General features: G+C 44.8%; 2 protein-coding genes across 6 annotated transcripts; one reads left to right on the top strand and one right to left on the bottom strand.

Moving 5' to 3' along the window:
• Positions 1–69: 69 nt before the first annotated feature.
• On the bottom strand, positions 70–2324 carry LOC146186611 (testis-expressed protein 9). 4 transcript variants are annotated; one of them, XM_084607347.1, is made up of 5 exons: positions 2220–2310; positions 1960–2022; positions 1382–1528; positions 1142–1258; positions 70–1072 (listed from the first exon to the last, which is right to left on the bottom strand). In XM_084607347.1, the coding sequence occupies exons 3-5, from the start codon at positions 1457–1459 to the stop codon at positions 983–985; spliced, it is 285 nt and encodes a 94-aa protein (XP_084463473.1). In that variant the 5' UTR covers positions 1460–1528; positions 1960–2022; positions 2220–2310; the 3' UTR covers positions 70–982. The 4 variants fall into 4 exon arrangements, with proteins under 4 accessions (XP_084463473.1, XP_084463476.1, XP_084463474.1 ...); XM_084607350.1 differs by having other exon boundaries at positions 1981–2022; positions 2220–2309; XM_084607348.1 differs by lacking the exon at positions 1960–2022 and having other exon boundaries at positions 2220–2324.
• LOC146186610 (uncharacterized) lies at positions 2310–24637 on the top strand. Of its 2 annotated transcripts, none has more exons than XM_084607345.1 (8): positions 2310–2920; positions 4260–4293; positions 5127–5218; positions 7160–7291; positions 7841–7957; positions 8086–8176; positions 11602–11803; positions 16721–24637. In XM_084607345.1, exons 1-8 carry the CDS (start codon positions 2655–2657, stop codon positions 19519–19521), a joined length of 3735 nt encoding a protein of 1244 aa, XP_084463471.1. In that variant the 5' UTR covers positions 2310–2654; the 3' UTR covers positions 19522–24637. The 2 variants fall into 2 exon arrangements, with proteins under 2 accessions (XP_084463471.1, XP_084463472.1); XM_084607346.1 differs by lacking the exon at positions 2310–2920 and adding an exon at positions 2981–3002.
• The last annotated feature ends 615 nt before the right edge of the window (positions 24638–25252 follow it).

The following is a 25252-nucleotide window of genomic DNA, read 5'->3' as shown; positions in this document are numbered from 1 at the left end:
TCCTGGCACAGACACTCTCTTGCAGGACTTGCGAGACCACAGTAAAAATGAGATCCGTGGGGACAACATTTGTTTAACTTCATTTAATGCCAAGAAACAACCTGCAGCTTGGAGCAGCGTGTCAGTAACCGAATCGGCATTTTTCACACGAGAACTGCTTGCGACTTGCGCTTTTCACTGTAGCAATTGTAGCCCAACATGCAATAGCAGAAGTGCCAACCAATTCTACTCCACTGCAACACACAGCGTCAGGATTCCCGGCTTGGTGACATCTATACATACCTTGCACTTTGGGGCTGACAAATAGTGAGTGTGAGCAGAGATTGTTGCTTTTATCCTTTACTTGGCATAGGCATGTCACATTGCACTCTTGGCCCTGACTTGATGTCAATGTTGTGGCATTTTGAGCGCATTCTACGATTTGCATGCATAGCCATCTATTCTAGCTATGTGGCAAAGTATATCTTGATGGATGTGTTGGACTCGAGCAGCAATATAGTTCTGCACAGGTATAGCTATGTCTTGAGCACAATAGCTCTGTCGAAGTAAATTCTAGTCACATTCCTTGTAGTGCTCATGATTTCCTTTCAATTGGTCATGAGGTGGACTAGACGGGGGAAGTTTAAGAACGAAATTTGTCACATGACGGCATGTTGATTACTGGCATGCTTTTTGCCATGCGATTTTCATGGTCCTCGTCAGTTGAAGGGTAATTCAAAGAGAAGCCGTGTTACACGATTTTTGTTTTTGGCCAAAATTGCCACATTGTGCACATTGGGCGCAGTGTGCGAAAAGCTCACTAGGTATGCTCTCTCGAAAGCTATATGCACGCAGCACATGCAGAAATGTATGTGTAGCAGGCCTCGGCTATAGTGCATGTCTATTTCATTGCCTATTTGTACCTGTAGAGGGCTGCAGATACAAAGGGGACTCGCTGCATTGGCAGAATTTAAACTATATATGCTGCCATGGCTGTACTATTCTAGAGTGTATGATCTTTCTTGTCCATCCCAAACAAGTGTATCAATTCATCTTCTGTGAACTGAATGATCCTTGTAGACTCCAAGTGTATCTGGAAAAGAAAAAGACAAAAGTTTGCTCTGAAACTGCTACCATAGTGCATAGCATTCATGTGTAGTACCTTTTGCTTCTTCAAAATGTCTATCAACTTCATCTGTTTCTTGATGAGTGCCAGCAGGTCAGCTTTCTGCTTTTCTAACTGCTGGTTCTTCTCCACAAGCTCTACCATTGTCTTGTCCTGTGCATAATGCGCTAGTTTAGAACTACATCCAGAGATGAACTGTTCGAGAAGCTGATGCTTGCACAAGCGTCAGTGGGCGGCCAAGATCGTCGGCCCAAGAATACAATGTTCTGTGCATACCTCACCACCTTGCCTTTGTGACGAGTAGTCCTTAGAAAGCTTGTCGATCTCTGGTAGCTTCTCGCTCGTGTCTCCCATTTAGTGCCAATGTGCGTTTCGAAGATTCGAAAAAACTGTGTCGCCGCCTCCTCTTGGACTCTAGGTGGGCTAGGAGTTGTAAAGATAGGTCAGAAACTCCGGGTCTGCGCTGAAACCACGCATGTCTTGTGCGATGTAGGCGCGATGAGAAACGAGGCAGCAGTAAGCAGGGGGAATAAGCTTTATTTCGCAACTCAAGAAAAAAATCGCGAATATTTACTGACACCTAAAAGCGTTCTCTTGGGAGGCGTGCGGGCCGCTTTACATGCACGGTAGCCAGGCAATTCGTCTGCAAGCTACAGATCGCTGTGCATTGATTGCGTGCAGCAAATGCCAAAGGGTCGCAGAAAGTGCCGACTGCGGTGCCTGATCAGCCATCAGCAAAGCAAAGTCATATCGCGCAGGGCGGAGGCTACGTAGAACTGAATGTGTATTTAGCGCAGCGTCACAAATTAGTATCAGCTGCGAATGCTGCGACACTCCAAAAAAATGAGTATTACCGCGATGCTGCAATGGAGTACCTGTCCAGTTATCTTCACCGTTGTGGGTAGCCGCTGCGCCCTCTGGAATTTTTGCATCGTTACATTTAATTTTTCTTGTGAACAACGTCGTGATAGTTATTGTTAATGAGCTCTGTCCGCCATAAAAGGCATACATTCAAGCTCTGCGTGTGCATCGTGCAAATACTTGGCATATGCATAAGAAACTAGCGCATAATTTGTTTGAAAGTGCACGACCAAGGTGAACGGAGAAGCCTTACTTGTTGTATTTTGCGCATACGCCACAAACTCGCCGCGCAGCCGCAGTACAATCGATTGTTTAATGCAAGAACACGCATAAAGGTCCATAACTAAATACAAAGACGAATGCAAAAAGCGAAAGTGCTCTGGTGCGCATGCGCGTTATCGACCGGCTTGATAGAAAACCTGGCGTGGACATAGTGCGACGAAAAATTCGCAATTTTAATGAAGCATCGTCAGTGCACTTTGACAGTATTTTTTGCCACCATATTTATTTAAACAATTGGATACAAACTGATGTCCCGGATAAAAAGAGAGGAGCTGTGACGGGCTGCTTTGGTGACATCTTTTACGGCGTCCTCTAACAACTCGTCCAGCTGATTCCCGTGCCAAAATGGTAATCGTTTTAAATAAGTGTGTCCTTTGCTTTAAACCTGTGAAGCTTAACCTAAATTATGGATCCTACAAAAACGAAGACGTTGAAGAAGGAAAAAGCATCGGTCAAATCGGAAGTCGGCTGTTGTGTGAAAGAAGAGCTGCCTGAGGTGGAAGCTGCGGACTGTGCTATTGACGTTAGTAGTCATTTGAGTAACGGGATTGATTTTAAAGAAAATGTGCCTGGAACTGAGAACATGGGCATGTTTTCTGGAACGCTGGAAACCGAAACAACGAAGCCGCTCCGGAACAACTGGATGAAGAGCCACATCGAGCAGTCAATCAGGTGATGGCAGCGCGCTAGCGAGCCCGCGACGCTTGGATCGAAACCGTAAACAATGACATTTTATTTCCAGCGGCATGGCATCGTAAGTCATTGCTGAGAAACTATGTGTTTGTTGCTACCGAGACAGAACGACTTGCTCCCGTGTATCAATGTTGTGTAGCGCCTTGCGCGAGCGCGGCGCTATTGTGCGCTTAGCGCGAATGTGCCTGCATGGCTTCGCCCGCCGCGATGCATGCGCGCATGTCGGCGAGTTGCTCTGTCGAGCTCGAAACATAACGTTTCTAAATTGACGGCAGTACCATCCGTTATTTGTGACAGCTTATGCCGCTGACGCATCTGCCTTCCTAGTCTGTGCCGCTGTTGCTTTGTTTGGAACAACGCTTAACGAATAAGAGAAAAAGAAACAAAAAGAAGGGCTTCATTTGTGTGTTTGTGTTTGCAAGGATGTTCTGTGAAGCCGCGCGGAAGTTGCCTCAGCCTCTAAGCGCTAGGGCCCGTTAAATGCGGGTTCGTCCACGCCTGCCCGCAGCTGAGAGTACAGCGGCGGTGGTGGTCAGGCACCAGCAGGCATCGCGCGCCGTTGTGCGCTTGGAGCGCCGCGCGCGCTGTAGTACGTTGTTAATTGCGGCAGGCAGCCTTGCTCCTTAGTTCGCGCGACGCAAGTACCGCCCGCTGTCGGCAAGCTGTCCGCCGCGACACCTTTGCTGGGATAATGCTTCTGTAGAGGCCACGACGATTGAAATTTAGCATTCGTTATCACTCTCACGAGCTTTCTTTTTTTTTTTTCATGGGGGCTTCTGCCAACCTGTAACGTGCGCCTTTCAGTATTGATTGTCATGTATGTCATGCAGAATGTGGTGTTTCCCGCAATGTTACTTAGGCATCATTAAAAATAAGTTTGCCATATTTCTCTTTCAGCTGAGTTTTAACCGTAAGTACAGCAGCAAAGCTTGACATATGACTTGTTCGATTTCATGGGGAGCTAAAAGGGCAAGCATTCATAATGTAGTGAATCATTGGACATTGACACAAGTAAACTTTAATTCCATCTGTGAGTAATAAATCTGCATGCAAAATCCTAAAGTGTCAGCGCGACAAAAACAAGACAGAAAAGAAAGACTATCATCTCTGAGTCGTCTTTCTTAAAAGAAAGACGACTCGGAGCTTTAGGATGACCTAATGTAAACCACTAGCTCAATACAGCTTATTGTTTGATGCAACAATTAAATGCATTTGTACATTTGTTATGATTCATTGCAGCAGCAAAGTGGCCCGTGAACAACAACTCACGTGCACATTTACAGCTTGGTGTTCAACATTATTTTGTTTGTTTTTTCAGTGAGGAAGCAAGGAAAAAGATAGCAGCTCTCATTGTGAGTCAAAATGCCTATTTCTGCTTTTTGTTGTGATTTTTGTGACAGTGATGACCTTTTCGTCTGATGTGGCATTCTGCATTGTACTACATCATGCCGGCATAAATGTCAGCATCTGCAAACAGTGAAAAGTTTGCCTGTGGTAATGGCTGCAGGTTCAAACTTTCTTACGAGGCACTGCATGGACAAAATTTCTCGGAGAGTTTCTTTAAATTATGATTTTCCTGACATGCTTTGTCGTGTATGCGAATTCAGTGATTGCAACTCAATTCACTAGTTGTCATTGTTCATTTCAATTTAAGGCCCGATTCTGTTCTGTCATCTTTTATATATTTGAAAAGCTAATTACTACTGTTAATCGTACCATAGATGCATTGATAAAGCAAGATTGCCCAAAGGATAATTGTAAAAAAAAGAAAAAGATGGACTTTTTATCTTTGTTTTCAGTGGAGTCTATGTTCTGATAAAGTGTTGCAGCCGAACGAAAAGTTATTTTCTCGCTTACTTTTGTTTAAATTAAGTTTATAATTTGAGCACAGTTTGTCCATGTGTGATGACTGTCACAGTTTATACATGTAAAAAATATTCCTAGTTCAGTGAGAACACCTCACAGTTTACAAGAAAATTTCAAGTCAAGGGACATTGCTACAGTGTGGTGGTTTTGAAGCACAAATGAACTTGCTTTTAATGGGAACAGTTTTTTCTCAAATTGACGTGTGCATTCTAAGAATGCTCGGCAGTTGTCGTGTTGTTGAAATAACATTCTTTGACAGATCATCTGGCTTGCGCATTCTAATGGAAGCACTTTCTCTCTTCTCTGATTGCATCCACAGGAGGATGTCAGCCAGCTGTCCGACATTGAGAAGCTATTTCTTTATCTCCAGCTTCCCACTGGTACCCCAGTTGAAGCAGATCCTCTTAAACAGTGAGTTCTTTCTTTCGAAGGGGGAAGAGAGGGGGCAAATAAGTTACATGCTATCGGTTATGAGTGAATGGTTGTATTTTAAAGGAACCTCAACAATATTTGCTGGTTGTCATTAAAATGTCTGTGTAGTTGAGAAATTCATAACAGCCTAAAGTAAACTTAAGATTTTCTCTAGCTGATGCTGTGGTCATATTAAACATGGGATATTAACATTGCATAACTTAGCCTAGATATCTGGCTTTTATTTCCTCACTGGTCTATAAAAGGCTTTTCAGCTGGAGGGTTTTCTTATCCTGTTTGTTTTAAACGCTCCAAGAGACATATGCTGAGGTGCCACAGTATTATCTTATTAGTCAAATGGTAATAACATTATAGCATATCCCAACAAATAAAAATGCCATTGCAGTGGCTCTCCTGCAGAAGTCCTTGCACTGGTGATTAATTACTATATGTGACGAAGGATACATATTCTTATCCACTCTTATATTTTATTCTTTTATTAACACCTTCTCAGGACATTGCAATCTTCATTATGTATGCAGTACAGAGCAAAGAATGCTAATCCTGTTATTGACTGTTATACCTTTGTAAACCTGGTAAATACTGGGCAAGGAAGGCAATGGAAGCCCTGGAATGGTTGTGAGGCGCTGTCCTTTTTGCAGAATGTTAGCGTGCCGTGCAAACTCTAATGGGCAGTTAAGCCATAGCTTAGCACAGGTGCGGGAGCTGTTGTAGAAACATGACCGGGATGTCAGATATAGACTGGCTTAAACTGCCTGGAATTTAATGCTTTTTCCTTTCTTGCAACATTCAAACTTAGCTTTCCCTCCTTCCTACCTCTCCTCTGCTTTTGCTAGTCGGCCTAGTTATTTTCGGTGATTGATGTATTTATACAAATTCTTGCATAGCTGTTCTCGGCTCCTTTTGCATTATTGAGGAATGAAGCTTTGTGCTTGTTTCTTTCTTTTCTCTTTTCTCTTAGTGATGAACAGCTCAAACAGCAAATGCTTGTGTGGGGATGAAACTCACATTAAAAGGGTGAATAGAAAGAATGCAAATTGGCTGTGAGGAAATGTGCAGCAACTGAAGGGCACAATCCGGAAAGGGACATTGGAGGGGGTGTTTGGAAGAAGAAAGAGCAAACATAGTGAAGGGCACTGGAGTGATTTGTTACCTGGATCTTGTTTTATTTATTTATTTTTGCACATACTGCAGTCCTGCATGAGGCCGTGGCAGGAGCATGCACTGACACTCCTTGCTGTGCATTGACATCACAGCAAGCAGGTTGGAAAATGGGAGTGAGCATGAATAGCTGCAACAATAAGTGCTTTCTCAGTCCTGCAGCACAGCAGGAAACCGCGCATCAAGGTAGCGTTTTTCAGTGGTGGCTAACTTTGAGAACCAAATTGCTTCTTGCCATGCTGTGCACTAGTAGCTCTGCAGCCGATAGGGATGTTCCTGTAGTTAGTGTAAGCTCAAATTACTTTAATGGAGGACACTGACAGCAGAGGAAGCTATGAGGAGGAAAATGGTAACGGTAACAGCAAGATACAGGAAGAGACCGGGATTAGTCAGAGAACAGGTTAATGGCATATCCTAGCTTGAATTGGGAAGGAAATGGACAGAGCACATACTACTGAGAGGAGACTACTGGTGGCCTGCTAGAATAGTGGAGAGATTTCCAAGAGGAGAGTGTCACGGGGAGGGGGACTGGGCAGTTTGCAGTGACACTGCAACTGGCACTGGACAGGCCTAACAGGATGTTGTGGGAACAGGGTGTCATCCTGCAATAGACATGGACATGGCCAGAGCTGGTGGTGGTGGTGACTGGGGTGAGCTAGCTTATCGGCGGTTTCATTTTTTTGTGGTCCAGTCAACACCAGCTGAAAGCAGCATGTGCATGATGGTCAGTTTGTCATGAGCTTCTTGTGCATTGCCTAGGAAATGTTCGGGCAATCCGTTGGGCAAGAAGGCAGATGCAGAAGTGGCACAGACTTACACTTGGATCCAGAGCCACCTTGAAGAAGACCCGGAGATATCACTGCCTAAGCAAGAAGTGTACGAGGAATACAGGTGAGCTGCACTGAGGAGGCGCAGTCGAGTGCAGGCTAACGCAAAGGCTGTAGCTCTACGAGCGTCGCACTCAAAACTTGGATATAGGCCCAGGTAAATTCGTGAGGCTGTGATACTGAATGAGCTCAAAGAAATCTTATTGTGGATGAGCCCATGAATCTTGTGAGCTTGTGACCTCATTTTAGTCCTTGTGATCTTAGGATTCTTAGCGAGTGTGTGTCATTTTGGACTAATCTATGACAAACTAAGCCTTGTTGATTTGGCATGGGGAAGGTATGGGTGGGCTTTGTTAGCTTAGTTTGGCCGGGTAGGGGAGTGTAACAATCTAGGTGTTCTAAAGGCTTTCACAATAGTGGCTGTCTTTGATTTTCATTCATGTGATGTACTGAGGGGACAAAGATTGTGTTCTTGAGAACTATTATAGCCTTCGGATTTGATGTCACAAATTTGAGTGGCCTGGGCAAGATGCAAGATGCATCACTTGCAAGATGCATCGTCGAGATCTTATCTTGTCCAGTGTCCCTGTTTTGACACTATTTCAATTTGCAGGAGTTTCTTTGAAAAGAACAAGATTGAACCACTTTGTGCGGCCGACTTTGGCAAGGTAATGAAACACGTTTTCCCATCAGTGAGACCACGTCGACTTGGCACAAGAGGCAATTCTAGGCAAGTACTCGGAGGAGCTACGGGCTGTCCCCTCACTGTGCAAAATGGCATATGCCAATTGTCAACAGTGCTGTGTGTCATCAGTCTTGTACAGCTTAATTTTAATCCCATGCACCGTGCCCTTGCAGGTACTGCTATAGCGGGCTTCGCAAGAAGTCAGAAATGAAGTCGCCAATTCTACCAGACTTGCTTTCGGCAACTGATGACTCGTTGGCCAAAGTGAGTGCGGTTGTATTGCCCCATTATTACTTACATACTGAATGGTTAACAGAGCATGTGGATAAGTTTATTCAAATGCTCATGCAATTAACTTGCAACTATTCAAGCTGAGTTAATTCATGTATGTTAATTTAGGCAATCTACAATTTTCGATAATCAACAGCCATTTCAAATGCACAACTTTATATTGCCATATTATAACAGCGCTTCCAGTGAACTGAAACTTGGGTGAGGAAAACCCAGGAATGAAGCCTCTGCAGTCAGGAGCAGCAAAAGAAATGGCTTTGACAGTAAATGGAAAGAGCACATCAAAGGTGATGAGAAATGTGCTCACTCCCGCCGCGTAACTGGAGCTAATTACTGTTATTTCCCAGCTGACATCACTTAAACCACACTTGATCCATCATCACGTCTTGCTTACCCTGAATTTTTTTTTTTTTTAGACCTCTAGCTTCATATTTGTGCACAGAGAATGCGAAACAAACTTTCTGAAATGCAGCAGGCTCCCTTTGAGATAGTGATACTTAGTTGCCACGCTGAACCTAATACAGTAAAACCTCGTTACAAAAGACACTCAAGGGACCTGAAAAACACGTTTCTTGTAAGCAAGGTCTCTTGTAACCAAAAATTCTAAAAGCACTGTGTTGATCAGTTTACTGCACATCAGCATATAATTGCATTCACACGCATTAACAGGAAATTGTTCAGAAAAAAGTTATTCATACTAGTATCTATTTTTGTAAGTGCAGAGTGTATTCCTTCCCAAATTCTGGAGGTAAAGCACTTCACTCTGCAAGCCTTCCTATTGCTCTAATACCTTTGAGGCACTCTTACATGCTCGTCACCCTCGGATGCTTACAGGTTCGTCACCCTCAGATGATTCACAAAGAGAAAGACATCAGGAGTCTATGCTTTCATCTTGTGATTAAATTTTAACAGTGAGGAGTTAAAAATGCTGAATGTCATTCATGCATTTTGATTTGCTTCGTAGGTAACAGTAATGCGATGCCGTTTTGACTTTCCAATCATGGGGAAGCACTCCTCAGTTTCTGACATACACATCAAAAAGGACACTGATATGGAATAGAATTTAGCTAAGGAAATCTGAAGTGCATCATGTACTAGTTGGTATGTTCCAGATGCATTGCATGAGCACCTGGGTTGTGTCTCTTCTAAGTAGTGGAGAATTTACTCCACGAACCTGAAAAAGTTGTCCTTAGTAACCGAGTGTCTCTTGTAACCATGTCCCTTGTATGCAATGTTGTTAACATCGCAGACATAGGAAAACCAACCAAACCATTTTCAAATGTCTCTTATAACCGAGTGTCTCTTGTAACGAGATTTAACAGCCTGCAAATAATTTGTACCTCCTTCACATTGTGTATGCACGTTATGCTGAGCTGTATTCTACTCATGGAAAGAAGGAAAGGCTGTTTGAGAACTGTGTGGCAAAGTGATCGCATTTAAACAGAAGTTTGGGCAAGTTACTATTCCATTCTATAGGAACTACACAAAGAAAATCAGGACAGAGTGAGAACACAGGATGAGCACTGACTAAAAACTCCTAGCTGCTAATCTCCCCACTGGGGTCACACAGTGGATGCTGCGCTCGACGACTGTTTCTAAGGATGTAGGATCAAATCCTGGCCTCGGCGGCCGCTTTTTGCTAGGGGCGAAAAGCAAGGCGCCCGTGTCAGGGGGTCTGTTAACCGGGAAAGCCGGGAATTATCAGAGAATTTTTATGCACTGGGAAAAATCAGTGAAATGTTGGGGAAACCAGCAAAAATTTCGCCAAGTTATTATGCAGTGCATTTTCATTTTAAGCTGCCGCACAGCAGTTTGTTTGTATCGTTTTTTTTAGCTGTCTCTCCAGCGCGCTGCGGTCGCACCGCAAGGCGAGGCGCGATATATTACTTGACGCCAGCGCACGGCTCAGCTGTCACAATAGAAGCACAAATACGCACGGGAGTTGGGTACTCAATAAAATATGCGGAAGCGCTGCGTGAGAGTTCTATGTGACAAAAAGGAATAACTGCACTGCCAACGTGAAAGCGATCAGTGAGCTATGCTGCCAAACGTGCACGCAGCCATGGTGGATTGGATTGGCTCGGCTGATTGCGGGGTGAGCGCCTTGCAAACGATGGGTTCACGTGCTCTGAAGCTGGCATCAGTGCGCTTTTAATATTCATTAAACGTTTGACGTTCTTAACGGCCATTAATACTGATGATAGCATTTTCATTATTGTAAATTGCAGACTATGATTAATAAATAGCTTTTCGTTGTCAGTTATTCGTCTATGCACATCATCATCGGCAGCTACATTTTTTAGTGTCTTCACTCGTTAGGGAATTCGAACTGAAATAACAAGGAAAAACCTCAAAAAGCCAGGGATTTTGAAAATAGGGGTTTGCTAGACACCCTGCATGTGCTGTGCGATGTCAGTACACGTTAAGGAACCCCAGGTGGTCAAAATTTCCGAAGTCCTCTACTACGGCGTCTCTCATAGCCTGAGTCACTTTGGAAAGTCCCACAAACCTAACCAAACCTTGTTGCTAATCAGCGCTCATTCTGTGTCCTCGCTCTGAACTCGTGTTCTTTGCACTGTTTTTGCTGAATAGTTTCAGTAGATCACATACCTCTGCATAGATAACCACAGAAACTATGAAAAAGGAATTTTAGAGGAAAAATTCCTTTCCACACCATCGTGCTCCTAGGAGAAAATGCAGTTTTAGATTGATTATAAGTATTTATGTCCCTCAAGAGGAAAATGTGTAAAACAAATTGTAACTTTTTAAATCTTGTAGTTGTTTAGCACATCATCAGCCACTGCAGGGAAGGCCTCTCCCATATTCCTCCAACTAATCCGGTCTTGGGCTAGCTGCACCCCCGTGACCCCTGCGAACTTCTTAACCTCATCCACCTACACCTGACTTTCTGCCGCCCCCTGCTACGCTTTCCTTCCCTTGGTATCCAGTTTGTTACCATCAGTTATCCTCTCTTCATAATACATGTCCTGCCCATGCCCATTTCTCCTCCTTAATATCCACTAGAACGTCACTGACTCGAGTTATTTCTCTCACCTGCTGTGCACGCTTCCCATCTTGCCATCACATTACACTTGCCATTTTCTGTTCTGTAGCTCTCTGCATTGTCTTCAACTTAAGTAGAACCCTTTTCGTTAACGCTTGAGCCACCACTCACCTATGGGGCTGTACTCACCTATGTGTGCTCACCTATGAGGCTGTAACGTGGAAGGGGTTGGTTAGCACAGCAGAGGACTGTTTCAAGCCCCATGTTGGTTGCATGGCAGCTTTAGCCACTTTAGGCTGTAAATCCGGAAAAATCTGCCCATAGCCGTGCTTTGACATCTTTGCTTAAAGTCAGTGCTTTTTTTCTGAATGCTCGTTTTCTTTGTGTGGTACAGGAGTGTCCTCGGGATGGTTCGGAGGAGGAACTGAGCCAGGCCTCCTGGCTGCTTGTGCGTGAATGGGCCGAGAAGGTGCTGTCAAACAAGTTCCCTACTGTGCGCCACCTGGCACGTCATCTGGTGGACAGCACATTCGTTGACGCACGATCTGTGGCCGCCGTGACTGTGCTCTCAGCCAAGGCACTGGGCAATGACAAAGGTGGGGGGGCAGCTTACTTTCCCTCTTTCTGGCTCCTAAACACTGCAGCACTTCCAGCATGTTAGCTAATGAATACAAAAGGTACCACAAACCGGAAGATCACTGCCCCCGGTCTCAGCTTCATTATGTGGGCACAAGTTAGCCAAATAGAATTCCTTTTCCTATCATGTCCAGACTGTCATAGTAGGTTTTCATGTAATTTCTGTTTAGGCTAGCAGTTGTGAACTAAGAAAGTTACATTTTTTTTTTTCTTTTTAGTTGCTGGGTTATTTGTTTTTATTTATTTAGTCAGCTTATATACAGTGCCGGCGTTACAGTGTGTGGGGCACAGTGTAAGGCATTATATGTGATGCAGATGAATGGCAGTACAGAAAATAGTGAATATGCCAAATTATTCCTTTCAGCATAGCAATGAATGAATCATTCGAAACGGCAGTAGTAGCATCGCATTTGAGCCTGCTCTATTCTCTGGTATTTTCGGCGAAAAGGAACACCAGGTAGTTGGAATTTCCAGAGCCCTCCACTGCACCATTCCTCATATCTAAGGTGCTTTGGGATGTCAAATCCCAAAAACCAACCATAACTAAAAGATACTTTGAAGCAATCTGTTTAGCATTATGCTTTTATACCCCTATTTACACGATACAGACATAATGAAAATATATTCTGGACCCAGCATCTACTTTCTGGGTTCTGTTCCTGTCCTGGAGTTAAGTATAATTTAAGGGGTTTTTATTTTTTTCTATTTTTCAAATTATTCTAGCCAAGAGTGTCTGTAGTTGCATTTTGTGAGTGCCAGTAATTGCTCAGGGATCCCACGATATGGATATATATTCAAGCACAACCCTTGTTGGAGTCTTGCACACTGATGCCTTCGTTTCAATGGCGAATCACCTCATGTTACTACTTAATAAAGTAAAAGTTTACTCGCTTTGGTTGCAGTATGATGAGAATGGTGGTTTCATGAAAGGCTAGCTGTCGTGTAAACTCCTAAATACTTGTGCCCTATCACAGATGCAAAGTTTGTTCCATTAATATTATATGTACTTTACTCGATACATGTTATTCGGCACAATTTTTAAAGTCTTCTTGTAATGATATCATCCAGATTACCAATACATCTGTACGAAACCATCATGTCTGAATAGGCAAATAGCTATGCACAAGCAGAAATACTGTCGCAAATATTATCTGTGCAAATAAAAGGCAACAGTGGGCCAAAGACAGGCCCTTGTGATACTCCCAAAGAACCATTTATGCCTTTGGACTGTGCTCTGTTTACCGTATTTACATGATTGTAAGTCGACCCCCCGAAATCGCGTCCCCCCCTTGAAAAAAAAACATATCGCGGTAAATGCTTTCGACAACGAAAATTTATTGCCTGGCTGTACAACTCATCTCCACGTCAAGTCACGTCTTTCGGCAATATACGTAGCATGCTCGGCCTTCAGCTTTGGACAGAATACCAACTGTATCCCTTGGAAGCCTCTTTGCTTGGCATCACAGTTGAAAATTTTGTCTACCTGCCACTGCCACTCCTGCAAAACCTGTTTAGAAGCTTCAAACTTGCGGCCCACAGCGCACTTCTTACTTTGGCATAAATGATAGCCGCCCCCTTGAACGCTGCGTGGAATAAGCACCGAATGCTTTTTGGACTGAAGAGCTCGTGACGAAGCACATAGTCGGTCGTAAAGTGAAAAGTGTGAATGCGCAATGGGCGCGAACTCAACAAATGATTGGTGTCGGCTCTTCCGTCAACCATTGACACTCCCTGGAAGTGCCGCCAAGTCACGTGACCCGACGCAACTGACGTGCAAAAAAGGAGTGTCACCGCGATTCTAACAGTGGCAGTTCCGTAAACTATCGACACTCATGAAGTTGTAGTTTGTGCTGCGCAGTGTAAGTTCTTTCCGAGAACCACGCACAGTAACTGAATGTTGCACTTAAAGTCGTAGAGCAAACAAATTTGCTGTAGCCTCCCTGATATGGTTTTTGTCATGTTGTTATTAACAGTGCCATGCTTTGGTTCCTATATTGTAAGTTGATCCCCCAGTTTCGGATTCTCGAATTGAAAAAATGGGGTCGACTTACTATTGTGTAAATACAGTACTCAAAACTGCACGAAATATCGCGATAGTATTATCCAAATCTACATGGAAATTAGCCATACAAAGTGAGTGCATTACCTCTGTAGGGCATCGGTTGGGAAAGGAAAAAGGAATATGTTGTGCCGAAGAACGTTTTATGTCGAGGGGGATTATATCAACAAGGTTTTACTGTATATTGGCATTGCTTGTAGTAGCGACAAAGCAAAAGAGGCCACTATCCCAGGGATAGCGCTACTCACTTGTAGCAAATCTGTCATGGAGATTTGGCAAAGGAAGTGGATTGAGGGGGATTGTTTTGTGGAAGGTTTGAAGGCACTTTCTTGGCTGCTTTTTTAGCAATGATCACTAAAAACTTTGAACAAAATTGCTCTAAACTTGAAGACTTGTTTGTGTGTTGCAATAAATATTTTATAGAGCTTGGAACAAAATGAGATAGTGCTACCGGTGCCATAGCTGGGACAGTTGCTGCTTTTGCTTTGCTGTTGCTGCACAACATGCCAACATATTTGATTGCTTCTTATCAAATTAGTCAGATGGTCAAGCAAATATGGTACAAAACAATACTACTGCCGACCGAATTCTACTTACGTTCAAATTTTAGCTGAAACGGTTCATCTGTTTAGCTGAGAGAAGCATTCTATGGTGCGCATAAAAATGAGGATCAGGCTATGTACCTGCCAAATGCAGAGTAAGAACTGTTTTGCCATATATACTCGGGTAAAAGCTTCAACTTGATGGCCGGTAATTAAAGAAAGAAAAATTAGCAAAGGAAGCATTCTCGTACAGGCTATGTACCTGCAAAATGCAGGGTAAGAACTGTTTTGCCATATATACTCGTGTAAAAGCTTCAACTTGATGGCCGGTAATTAAAAAAAGAAAAATTAACAAAGGAAGCATTCTCGTACGCATAATGATGGCCACATAGTATGTCCTGCTGGCGGTGGTAACTACCTTTGCAATCCGCCTTTTTGACAAGGCTGCTCTGCGCATGCGCGCCTCTCCACTGGTTGAAAACAAACCACCAACCCTAGCTGCACATGCGCAGTTCTTGGCCTCTGCCATCGGTGCAGCCGTAGCTGATTTCGGAGGCCCTGTCACGCCGATAGATGGCGTTAGGTGTCAAGAAAACATACCATCTTTCGATGGCGCCAAGGGTGTTTTCAACCAGTAGCAGGCGAATTTTCAACCACTCCCAGAGGGCGCCACATTTCGTGTAAAAAGGTGGATTGTCAGGACCATGAACGCATCATTCTGCATGCTGAACTCAACTTTGAACCATGAACACACGGTACCTTAGCGTTGCTGACCGGTCTGGTATCCTCAGCATTCACACCAGGAAGGACAGAATACACTGTGAAAAAGACAATGGGGTGCAGACACGGTTAGACGCATCTGTTGTGGGCAGGGACGTGCGAGTGGCACATTTCCTTGCGGCACCACCACGTTCGCCATGCTTGGGTGCCAGCGGGGTGCATGTCATAATGAGTTGTTTGCTTAGTGTAACAGGCTTAACTTGGCTCGCATTGGAGGTGCAGTGAGGGCTTTGAATTTCTAATCATACTAAATATCTAACCTTGTTACCAGTTTACCATCAGACAAAAACCTTTTGATTTCCGGAAAACATTTGAAATCGATGCATGTGGAAACACAATGGAGGCCAATGGGTCACACGCATGGGGTGCTACTCCAAGCCATTGGCCAAGCTCTCACAAGCGCAGGATCTTAGGAGGGTCTTCACTTAGAATCATGTGATGTTCAGCTATCTGTTTTACTCGAGTGAGAAAGGAACTTGCGCTGATTGTTTAATGCATGTCGTATCATTTATACTTTAGAAACATTATATATTTGAAGGATTTGCCAGCTTTGCATTGATTCATTATAAAAATGTATGCTTAAAAATGGGGCACATAATTGGGGCTGTGCCATAGTCAGAAACTTTTAACCGAAAAATGCCAGTCCCATGTAAGGACCGCACCCCGCCAGAAGCCCGGCAAGTGTTGATGCTCTGCTTAACGGCACAACCAGACTTTGTTCGCCATGTGAACCTTCTACTCGTGGCGCCATCTGTTGGCATTCCAAAGAAGTGTGATGGGCGGCAATCAGCTCTGCGTGTAAAATTCAGGCATTAAAATGCACTCTGGCAAGACAAAGCTTGGGTGAGTACACCTGCAAGCTGCTCCAAAAGCTGGACACGATGCTTCGTGTGCTGCTTGGCATCGTCTGCAGTTCCACAGTGCAGGTAATGCTAAATGGCAGCCAGCTGTTATTCTTCAGCACTACCATGTCATACCCATGCCATTTCAATAGGCACATGTTCTGGAACGAGAACATTATCTCTGCATACGCTCTGTCATGGCGGGTGTGGGTGTCAACACCTATATGGTTCTACATAATGCTACAAGCAATCATGTGTTGCACATTATACATCTGCGTGATGGCCGGGACTGCACAGAGTGGCTGCCTCATTGCTCACACTGCAAAAATCACTGCTGGGTGAGAATTGCAATGCAGACATCAAATATCCGGATACTGCTGTAATTGTGTTGCCAGAGGTTTGCAGTGCTGCATACTTTGCAAATCGCTGAATCCAATGGTCTTATTGGAGGTCTTCTTAAGCAGGCATTAAGGAGCACTCTGAGCAGCTATTTCAAGGGTGTCAAGTACATATAGTGGGCTCCCTGTGTCCTTAAGTGGCTCAAGTTTGGTGCAACATGATAGACAGCATGTATGTTAAGAGTGAAGGCTCTGCCTTTTTGGAGGCGTGCCTGTGCCAACAAACTCACGGTGCCCTGTGCTCTTCTGCTTACAGCCAGCCAAGCCAGTAGCACACCTCGGGGCCAGGGTAAGCGGCGAGAAGCACAGCAGCAGTTGCAGCGCAAATTACAGGAGAAAAAGAGACTGGGTGACCAGAAGCGCAAGCTCACCGAGCAACGCTCGCACTCGGCACAGTCTTCGCAGTGCAGCACACCAGTTGAGGGCCGCTCCCAGCAGCAGCAGCAGCACCGGAGGGTATTGGCCGCGACGCCTCAGGGCAAACGGGACCAGGCCTCGCCGTCCCTGGTCTCCTGTGACGGAGACGTGGTGCTGAGATTGAAGGAGGAGCCTGCGGAACCCAAGTTGCACACCTCTGCCCCGCCAGCAAACAACATCATATTTGTCCCCACCATGCAGAGCCTGCAGCTTGGCACCCAGGACCCTGCAAGCAGCAGCAGCAGCAGCAATGCGGCCGCAATCTCGGCTGCGGCGGGGTGCAAGTACAAGAAAATCCAGCCAAAGCCAGCCGCATGCCGGAGCACTGCAGTGGTGCTCCGCTTCAGCCGGGAAGCTGGCCTGGCGGCCACGCCTACGGCTGAGGTGGTGCCGTCATCTCAGTCTCCGGTCGTTGTGTGTGCGGATCCGAATGCAGAAGCGGGAGGCCCATCCAACGGAACCAAGCTCAGCAGCATAGCCTCACAGGTGTCTAAGGATGGAGCAAGCAGCAACAGTTCGGACTGGGATGCCAAGCTCAGCACGGAGGTGTCTGTGGGAACGATGAAGAGGCATTCAGAGGATGGGGAGGCCCTGCTTTGCAAAAGGAGGCACACCGAGGACGGTTCTAGGACACCCAAATTGGAAGCAGCCAGCCTGGACCTACTGCTGCCCACCCAGGTGGCGGTGAAGGAAGAAATGTGTGTGGTGCATCTGGAAAAAGAGGTGCTGAACGAGTACTATGGAAACTCCTCATATGACGCTTCCATTCTGGAGAAGCTGGCTTCTAAGGATGAGCTCTCACACGGGGCAATGAGTAACGAAGTTACTGCACAGACAGGAAGTGATGCATCTAAGGCTCATTGTGCAGAGCATAAAACTGCACAGCTTTCTCAGCTGCGAATGTTACTGGAAAGAAACCTGCCGTCCTCACACCAGCGGAAGGACAGTGCTAAATTGCAAAGCTTGTGCAAACAGAATGCTGGCTTAGATGGTAGCATAGACCCCACACTTCTCTTGGGACTAGGGGACCTGAAAAATGGAATGACGCTCAAACAGGTCACTATGCCTCAAAACAATACATCCTCGTCGACAGTCCACTGGAAAACAAGTGCCTGGACACACTCACTTCCCAAAAGCACTGGACTGCAGCCGCAGGATGACCTCAGTGCCATTACGCTAGATGGGCTTGTGAAACTGAAAGACACCTTTGCAGATACAGGAAACCTTGCGTGTGACCCGAGCATTCAGACTTCATTGGACCAGGTGCTTGCTGGAACTGGCCTGGTGTCTGTCGCACCCGTTCCTTGTAGCCCTAGCACCAGAGGGCGCTTCTTTACACCCATCTCACCTCAAACTACTCCCCACCCCGAGGCCATCTTGCCTTCCCTCTCTTCACCGGTAATGGCTACCAGCACAGACATGGTCTCGGTGGCAGTTGGCACTTCTTCACAGCCACCGAGTGCAACAAGCAGCCCCTTTGTGTCTCCAAGAGGAACACCCGTCCCCTGGACACGATCACGGCACAGTTCGGGCCAGAGTGGCTACGGAGGAACCCCTCGACAGACACCCTTCCAGTCAGTAGACTCTGGAGTGTCATCAGTGTCTGGTTCCCCTTTTGTTTCCCCTCAGAGCACCCCAGTCACTGCAGGTCGGGTGCGCCACAACGCTACCTATAACCCCGGCAAGGTTGTGACGTTCACCAATGGTGGCTACAACGCAGGGCTGCCCGGGCGTGCCCGCCACAGCTCAGGCCCAGGCGGCCCTCCTTCCCAGCTGGTCTCTCCCCGCAGTGCTCCACTCTCCCCCATGGTGGGTGAGTCCGGTACTCAGACCTGCGGCTTCTCGTTTCCGGCTGTTGGTGAGACACCCACGCTGCTGCGTTCGCGCCATAACTCGGCGTCCAGCATACCACCACCGTCTCCGCAGTCAGCACCGCTGTCGCCACTGGTGTCTTCGTGCCCACCTCCGGCGCCCTCGCTCAATGACTGCAGCAGTCTCGTGCCGAGCGACACCGACTCTGGCATGGGCCAGCCGCCTTCGAGCCCTAGCTGGATGACTGGCCTCAAGGAGAGCATTGCCAATGCTCCCCCCCTGTGGGCATCATCGTCTGTTCGGCAGCGCCACGCTTCAGGCCCTGTTCTTCCGCACCGGCTGAGCATGGCCACCAGCAGTGGTGGTGACCCCCTGGCACACGAGATACAGGAATATTTTAAGAACGCCACGGCCAGTGGGGCGCCTGCAGCCCATCGCAGCCGGTCTGTGCCCGTACACCAGATGCTGCTCCTCCAGGAAGAGATGGAGTCACAAGGGCCAAGTGCTGCCATCGACAGTTTCTCCAAGTCGTACCCAGCTACACCTAGCATGGGCCAGTGTTTCAGCTTCCCCCAGCAACCCGCAGCAGCCGCAGACCCACTGACCTATACCGGCACAGAGACATTAGCACAGCAGGAGGACGTCTTTTTGACATCGGACTGGAACAGCACCCTGGAGAATGAGCCAGCAATGAAGTTTGAGGACAATGATGACTTTGACGCCGAGCTGCAGTCGACCCTAGAAGACCTCAAGGACTGTGATGAGTTCTCGAAGTTTGCTAAGGAGTTGGACTTTAATGCCGAGAACGAGGATGACGAGATGACCTGAGTGGGCAGCGAGGTATTTTTCCCCAACAGCTGAGCCTCCACAGAGAGCTGACGTGACTGGCAGCCGTAGGATATTTTTTTTCTTCCTATTGTTAAATTTTTATGTACGCAACCTCTTTTACGGCTGAGGCATTTCTGTTGTTGACGTTGTTGTTGGCTTTGTCTTTCCTTGCGTAAAAATTAGATTGCCTGTTACAGTGGAATATAATCTGTGCCTATTAGATGCGGACCGGCTGCAACTGAGTTGGAAGGGTCGTGGGCTGTGGCCACATGCTATTTAATCAGGTTCTGCCAAGGTGGCCCAAGAAGTGGGATCCTAATTTTTTTCGCACCATCTTCTTTGCTAGAAACCTACGGCTGCCAGCGGCCAGCATTCTGACAGGTGGGCTTTTCGGCTCATCCATTTTCCTGTTCTTCTTAATCCCTTGTTTTGCTCTTGAAACACTGTTTGCAGTTGTGTTATATTGTGGCAGAAAGCAAAGCAGATGAAGGGTTTGCAGAAGGCTCCTGTTGAGTAGGCAGATAATGACACCTGTTTGTAATATATATATACTGTACGTGTATATCTTCATTTTTGAGGGCGCACAGGTTTTAAAAGAATAGCTTTTGACATCTTTTATTCTTTGTTTTACAAATCTTATATGTTGTCCTCCGTACTTTTTTTCTGTGTTATAGTAATCCCACCTTTACCTCTTTTTCTTCTGTTGAACGTTCTCTCGGTGAGAGCTCATTTTGTTCATTAGCCTGAGTGACCAAGGTTGATGTCTAACGTGTCATTTTAAGAGGCGTAAACTTTGTAGCCTGTAGGAAGTTGGTCAGGTGAGTGGGCACGTTGAAACTTTCGTTTGGAGTGTGTTTTAAATGTTACATGCTGTTTCGTGTCAGGTTAGCAAAACTTACTTTTAGTGGTTACCTGAAAAAACTCATTATAATTGATGGTTTTACAGTATCCTGCTGCTGTGCACTTAACTTCAGCCTATTTCCGCATGCATTCTGCACGCATGCGGAATGCAGACACACTTGGATGAGGAAATGTTACATTATTCGTGCTAGTGGGACAAAATTTTATGATGCAGTCCTCATTTACTTGAGGTTGGCTCGGGTTTCTCGTTCTCGTTTTGAAAAACTCAACAGTTTATTCATGCGGACTTCAAGAAGGCAGATGCATACCACAATACTAATTTTAGCGCAAAAACAATTTACTGCTGCTTCATATTTGGGGCAGCATGAGTTTGGGGATTCACTGAACCCACGAGACGATTGTGCGTAAAGCCTTGTCTTCTTGAAGCTGCAGGACCACACCCTGGTTGCTTATAGCTTTGGTTTAAAAGACATTGTATGGTGAGGCTGCCCAAAATAATAAGAAATAATATGCCTCTGCCCATGCCACTGGTTTAAAAGACAGTCAGTTTTGGTTTATGTTGCCACAAGCGAAAAAAGTGTTAGTCTGAAGATTCTCTCTCAGGGCCTTAATTCCTTGAAGCCTACCGCTGTCAATACTTTCACTCAAGAAATCTTGTCCCACTACCACAAGTATGGATTAGCTTAGCGAAAGTGATCATTTCCCAGGCATTCTCATGTCTGAACATAAAAAAATGTGGTCACTTCTGGACAAAAAAAAAAAGAAAAACAACTTGAAATTTCATTAAGTGCACTGCAATTATTCCTGATAACTCAGCACATTGTTAAAGTTGGAATAAATGGATTACCATAAGGTGTTCTACAGATATTTTTTAAGAATACTAAAAGACTGACAAGGCCTGTGATCACACATTCATGATTGGCATTCTTTGTACTGAGGAAGCAGCAAGACTGTTACGTTTAAAATTGTCTGTAAATGAAATGAAGCCAGCTTTGGTAACAGCAAGCTACTTTTAAATGTTTAAAAAATTGTAGATTGCAATTTAAGCAGAAGTTTTGGTGACTTGAGCAGCGCTTGTGATACTTGCTTGGCTTCACATTAAGAAGTGTGCTCGCTTTATGTAGTAAGTGGAAAGTGTGCCTGAAAGAGGCAGAGGGATAGAAGGTGTAAGGTCTGAGACTTAAAATGAGATTATGTTGGTAAGAAAGCACATATAGGCTAAGAAAGTTGTAGAATTGGATTCACCAAAGAAGAGAGTGGAAGATGGAGACTGGCAAGAATTGGAGGTGGGCGTACATGGTGGTTTTCTTGTTTTTGTCACTGCGCTGGCTGATAAACTTGTTCTCCTTAGACTAGAAGCAGCCATTCTTGGTGTAGCTTGTTCAAGCTGCGCTCCCAAAGACGGGAGAAGAGTTTTAAATTGTGAGTTATGTCTTGTAGGTGGAAAAAGAGAGAAGGGAATTTTGCTGAGGATAAGGAGCTTTGACGACCAAGAGGACAAGGCACACTCCACCAATCTTGCGCAAAGACTGCTATATGTAAGAGTATACCGCAGGTTTCCTTACTGGAGTTGTGTGTGCCCACTTACAATGATGCAGCACCTGACGGTGTCCTCCATAGTGGTTCTTACATGAGGCTGACCTTCACTATTAAGATATATTGTGATGCCCATTAGCTCTTCCGACTGAAGAAAATAAAAGAGCATAGATTGGAATTGCTTTAGACGTGAAGGTTGTAGTGGGCAGTTTCGAAAACTAAAATACTGTACAATTCACGCAGCATAAAACTTAAGCATTTCAATGTGTATAGTCTGTGGACTTAATTCCTGAAAACATGTTACTTGGATATGTGTAAATTGTGCGTAGTGTTCATATAATGTAGTGTATAAATAAAATGTATAAATAGATTCTTGAGGCGAAGGGTAACAGTAAGGTGTGTGGAAGGCATTGCAAGCAATGTGAAAGCTAGGAGGAGACCAAGAACGAATTGATGTTACTCTGTATAAATTGATTGCCATTTTATAATATCAAGCAGGCTACTTTCACGGGAAACAAACTTTTAGATGTGCATGATAATTGAAAATTATCATGCACATCTAAAATTATCATGCGCAAAATTAGCCTTATGTAATGCCCTCGGGCCTTTAAGGCTTCAATAAATGAAATGAAATGAAATGAAATTATATATATGGATTGAATATGTTTGTTATTCTGTTCGCGCTTGAACCGAGAAATTATATTTAGAAATTTTCTTATATTAGCCATTGACTCCCGACCTCCATCAGCACGACTGTGGCAAGATCAAAATGTCTAGGTAATAAATAATCCGAAGATTGAGTTAAAACTGTCAGTAAGAACCCTAAAAATATTTTCATTGCTCCATTCTCAGTTTCTCATCATGTGGACCAATCACATTCGGGCATTGCTAGGCTTGGGCCTGATGTGAGACTTTTCAGGTAGGCTCCCCCCCTCCTCTCAGGCAGTGCAAACATAGCAGCTATTGCGATGACTTTGTTGCAAAAAGTGTGTAGTCATCAAAGCCACTTGTCACTACTAACTATATCTGCAGATGTTGGTCAATAATTAGGCACTGATTTCTAAACAGGAAGAGGCACATAACAGGGCTACATTCTCAGTGGACTCGTGTAAAGTATCTCGGCTCTTGTTAGTCAGAAGGTGATTGGGTCACCTGAGAGCAGTGGCATCATGAGTTTTCTGTTGCTACAGAACATGCTACTATGATGCCCTAGGCCTGGTTGAGTGACAGGAGGGTCAAGTATCAACGCCTCAATGGGGGCGGTGATCCCCGCCATGACCACTCTCGCTGTGCTTGATGCGTGTCATATGATGCTCCAGACATCTCACCAACAGCACTAAAGTGTCTCCTGAGGTGGAGTTTGCACTGAGCATAAGGCCACACCAAGAATGGCTGCTTTTGAAACGTTTGCTTGTGAGAAAAGTACCATCATGAGTTTTACTGTCTCATTCTTCGGTCGCAAATTATTGCTTTGTGGCACAGTGATTTTAGCAGGTGTTTGGAGACAGAAGACATGCAGTAGTTTTATTTTTCTTCATTTTTGTCATGTGGTGCTGAAGGATGAGTCGCGAGGATGCCATAAAGTGACCATTGTATGCTTTCTTAGGAGGTGAGGCAAGAAAAGTGTTACGGCATTTAAGCTGATGTGTGCGGTATCTGTCGTGTCCAGTTTTGGCATGTTTTACTACTCCTTCACAGCCTTCCTCACTATCTCCCTGTTTGTTGTTCTTAGCCTTTGTATATTTTGACCTTTTGAATGAAGATGATTGTCGCATGGCATTTTAGTTTCTTCAACTAGTTCGAGTTAGCAGTCAATGGATTGTGCTGAACGGAAGTGTTTGCACAAGGTTTATATAGTGCCTGCAATAATTTTATATATGTAAATGCTGGTAGGCCATTATCTCCGAAAAAAAAAAATTTGCAAATTGTTTTTTTTTCTTACATTTGTAGTACTACCGCTCATAGTTGCAATTTTAAAATTGTTTCTTCTTCATAATGTTAAGCAGTGCACTGTTGACCATCAACGCTGCTGCCATGAAGTAGTGAAATGGAGTGACAATGCCTGCAAAAATGTTGATATTGTTTGCACCCTTTTCTCTTTTTATTTTTCTTTAGTCTTGCACGATTTTTGCACAGTGTGTGATTGTATGTATGCTGTCAGTTGTGGCAGGTTGAATACGCAGTTTTTCTGTGAAGTCAAAGGAAAAATGAGGCAAAAATCGACGGCTGTATTACACCCCTGGCTGTTTATATAAGGCACGCACCCCTAGGGGTCTTTCTAGGATAAATTGAGCCACTCTGTGGTAATACCTGTACAGTTGAAAAAAAAAAATATTTGTGACACTGTAGAAATTCATGTTGTGAAGCTGTACGTCTTGTTCCAGTGTTCAACTATTGACACGCAACACTTTTGCAAAATGTTTCCCACTTTCTGTTGTTTTTATGAAGGCACTCGTATGTCTTCTTGTATGTCAGCATCATTGAATCAAGAGCTCTGTAAGTACCGGGGACGAATGCAGAGGATACAAATTTTCGTTTCTTTGAAAGCTTTGTTTGTAGTGTTTGGTACTCATGCTAAGTAAGACAATTGTATCTAGAAAGTTTTATGTTTGCCATGATCAAGATGCAGTTCGATTTGATTACATGCCAAGTTTTTGCTAAAAGGTAAATTTAAAATCAGTTGACCGGTGTTCCTCAATAAACCCCTTTTAATTCAGCATATGTGGAGTGAATCATCTCTCTTTTTCAAAATTTATGGTCATCAGTACAGTTTATTGGTGCTACTGGCTTTAGAGATGTGTGCTTAGTTCTCTTTTAAAATTTTGTGCTCTAACTGCAGCACAAAAAGTGAAACAGAACTGCATGTCTCTCTTGAGCCAATTTTTTTCTAGTCTTAGCTGGAGGAGCAGGAAGAAACCTTATTGTATTCAGAAGGTAGCTGGTCGGCAACTGTATAGTGGCACATTCGGCCAAGGTATCCAGTAGATTAATTATTCCACTATAATTCGCTGGTTTCCATTCAAAGCACGGTATAAGATTGGCACAGGAATCAGTGTTAGAGCAAGAAGAGGAATCGAGCAGGGCGTATAACAGATAAAAAAATTAGTGGATACCTACTTGTATATAGTGTTATGGTGGCTAACAGGGTGTTCAAAGCTAGACTCATATTTTTTTTAAGGCGAAAGCCTTTAATGGCTCATGCTGTCGTGGACAAGTGTGTCCCGCTTTTGCGGCGTTCTGATTGGCCGAGGCCAGATGCGTCCCTGCCATCTGCAATGCCACACTTGAACGCTCGCCAAGGAACGCCACGCGACAGGAGCGATGGTGTACCATC

The sequence above is a fragment of the Amblyomma maculatum genome, chromosome 6, assembly GCF_055883805.1.
Source record: "Amblyomma maculatum isolate TAMU_Amacu chromosome 6, ASM5588380v1, whole genome shotgun sequence".
NCBI classification, from domain to species: domain Eukaryota; kingdom Metazoa; phylum Arthropoda; class Arachnida; order Ixodida; family Ixodidae; genus Amblyomma; species Amblyomma maculatum.
The sequence above is the reverse complement of the archived record's forward strand: the minus strand, read 5'-3'. Positions and strand labels throughout refer to the sequence as shown.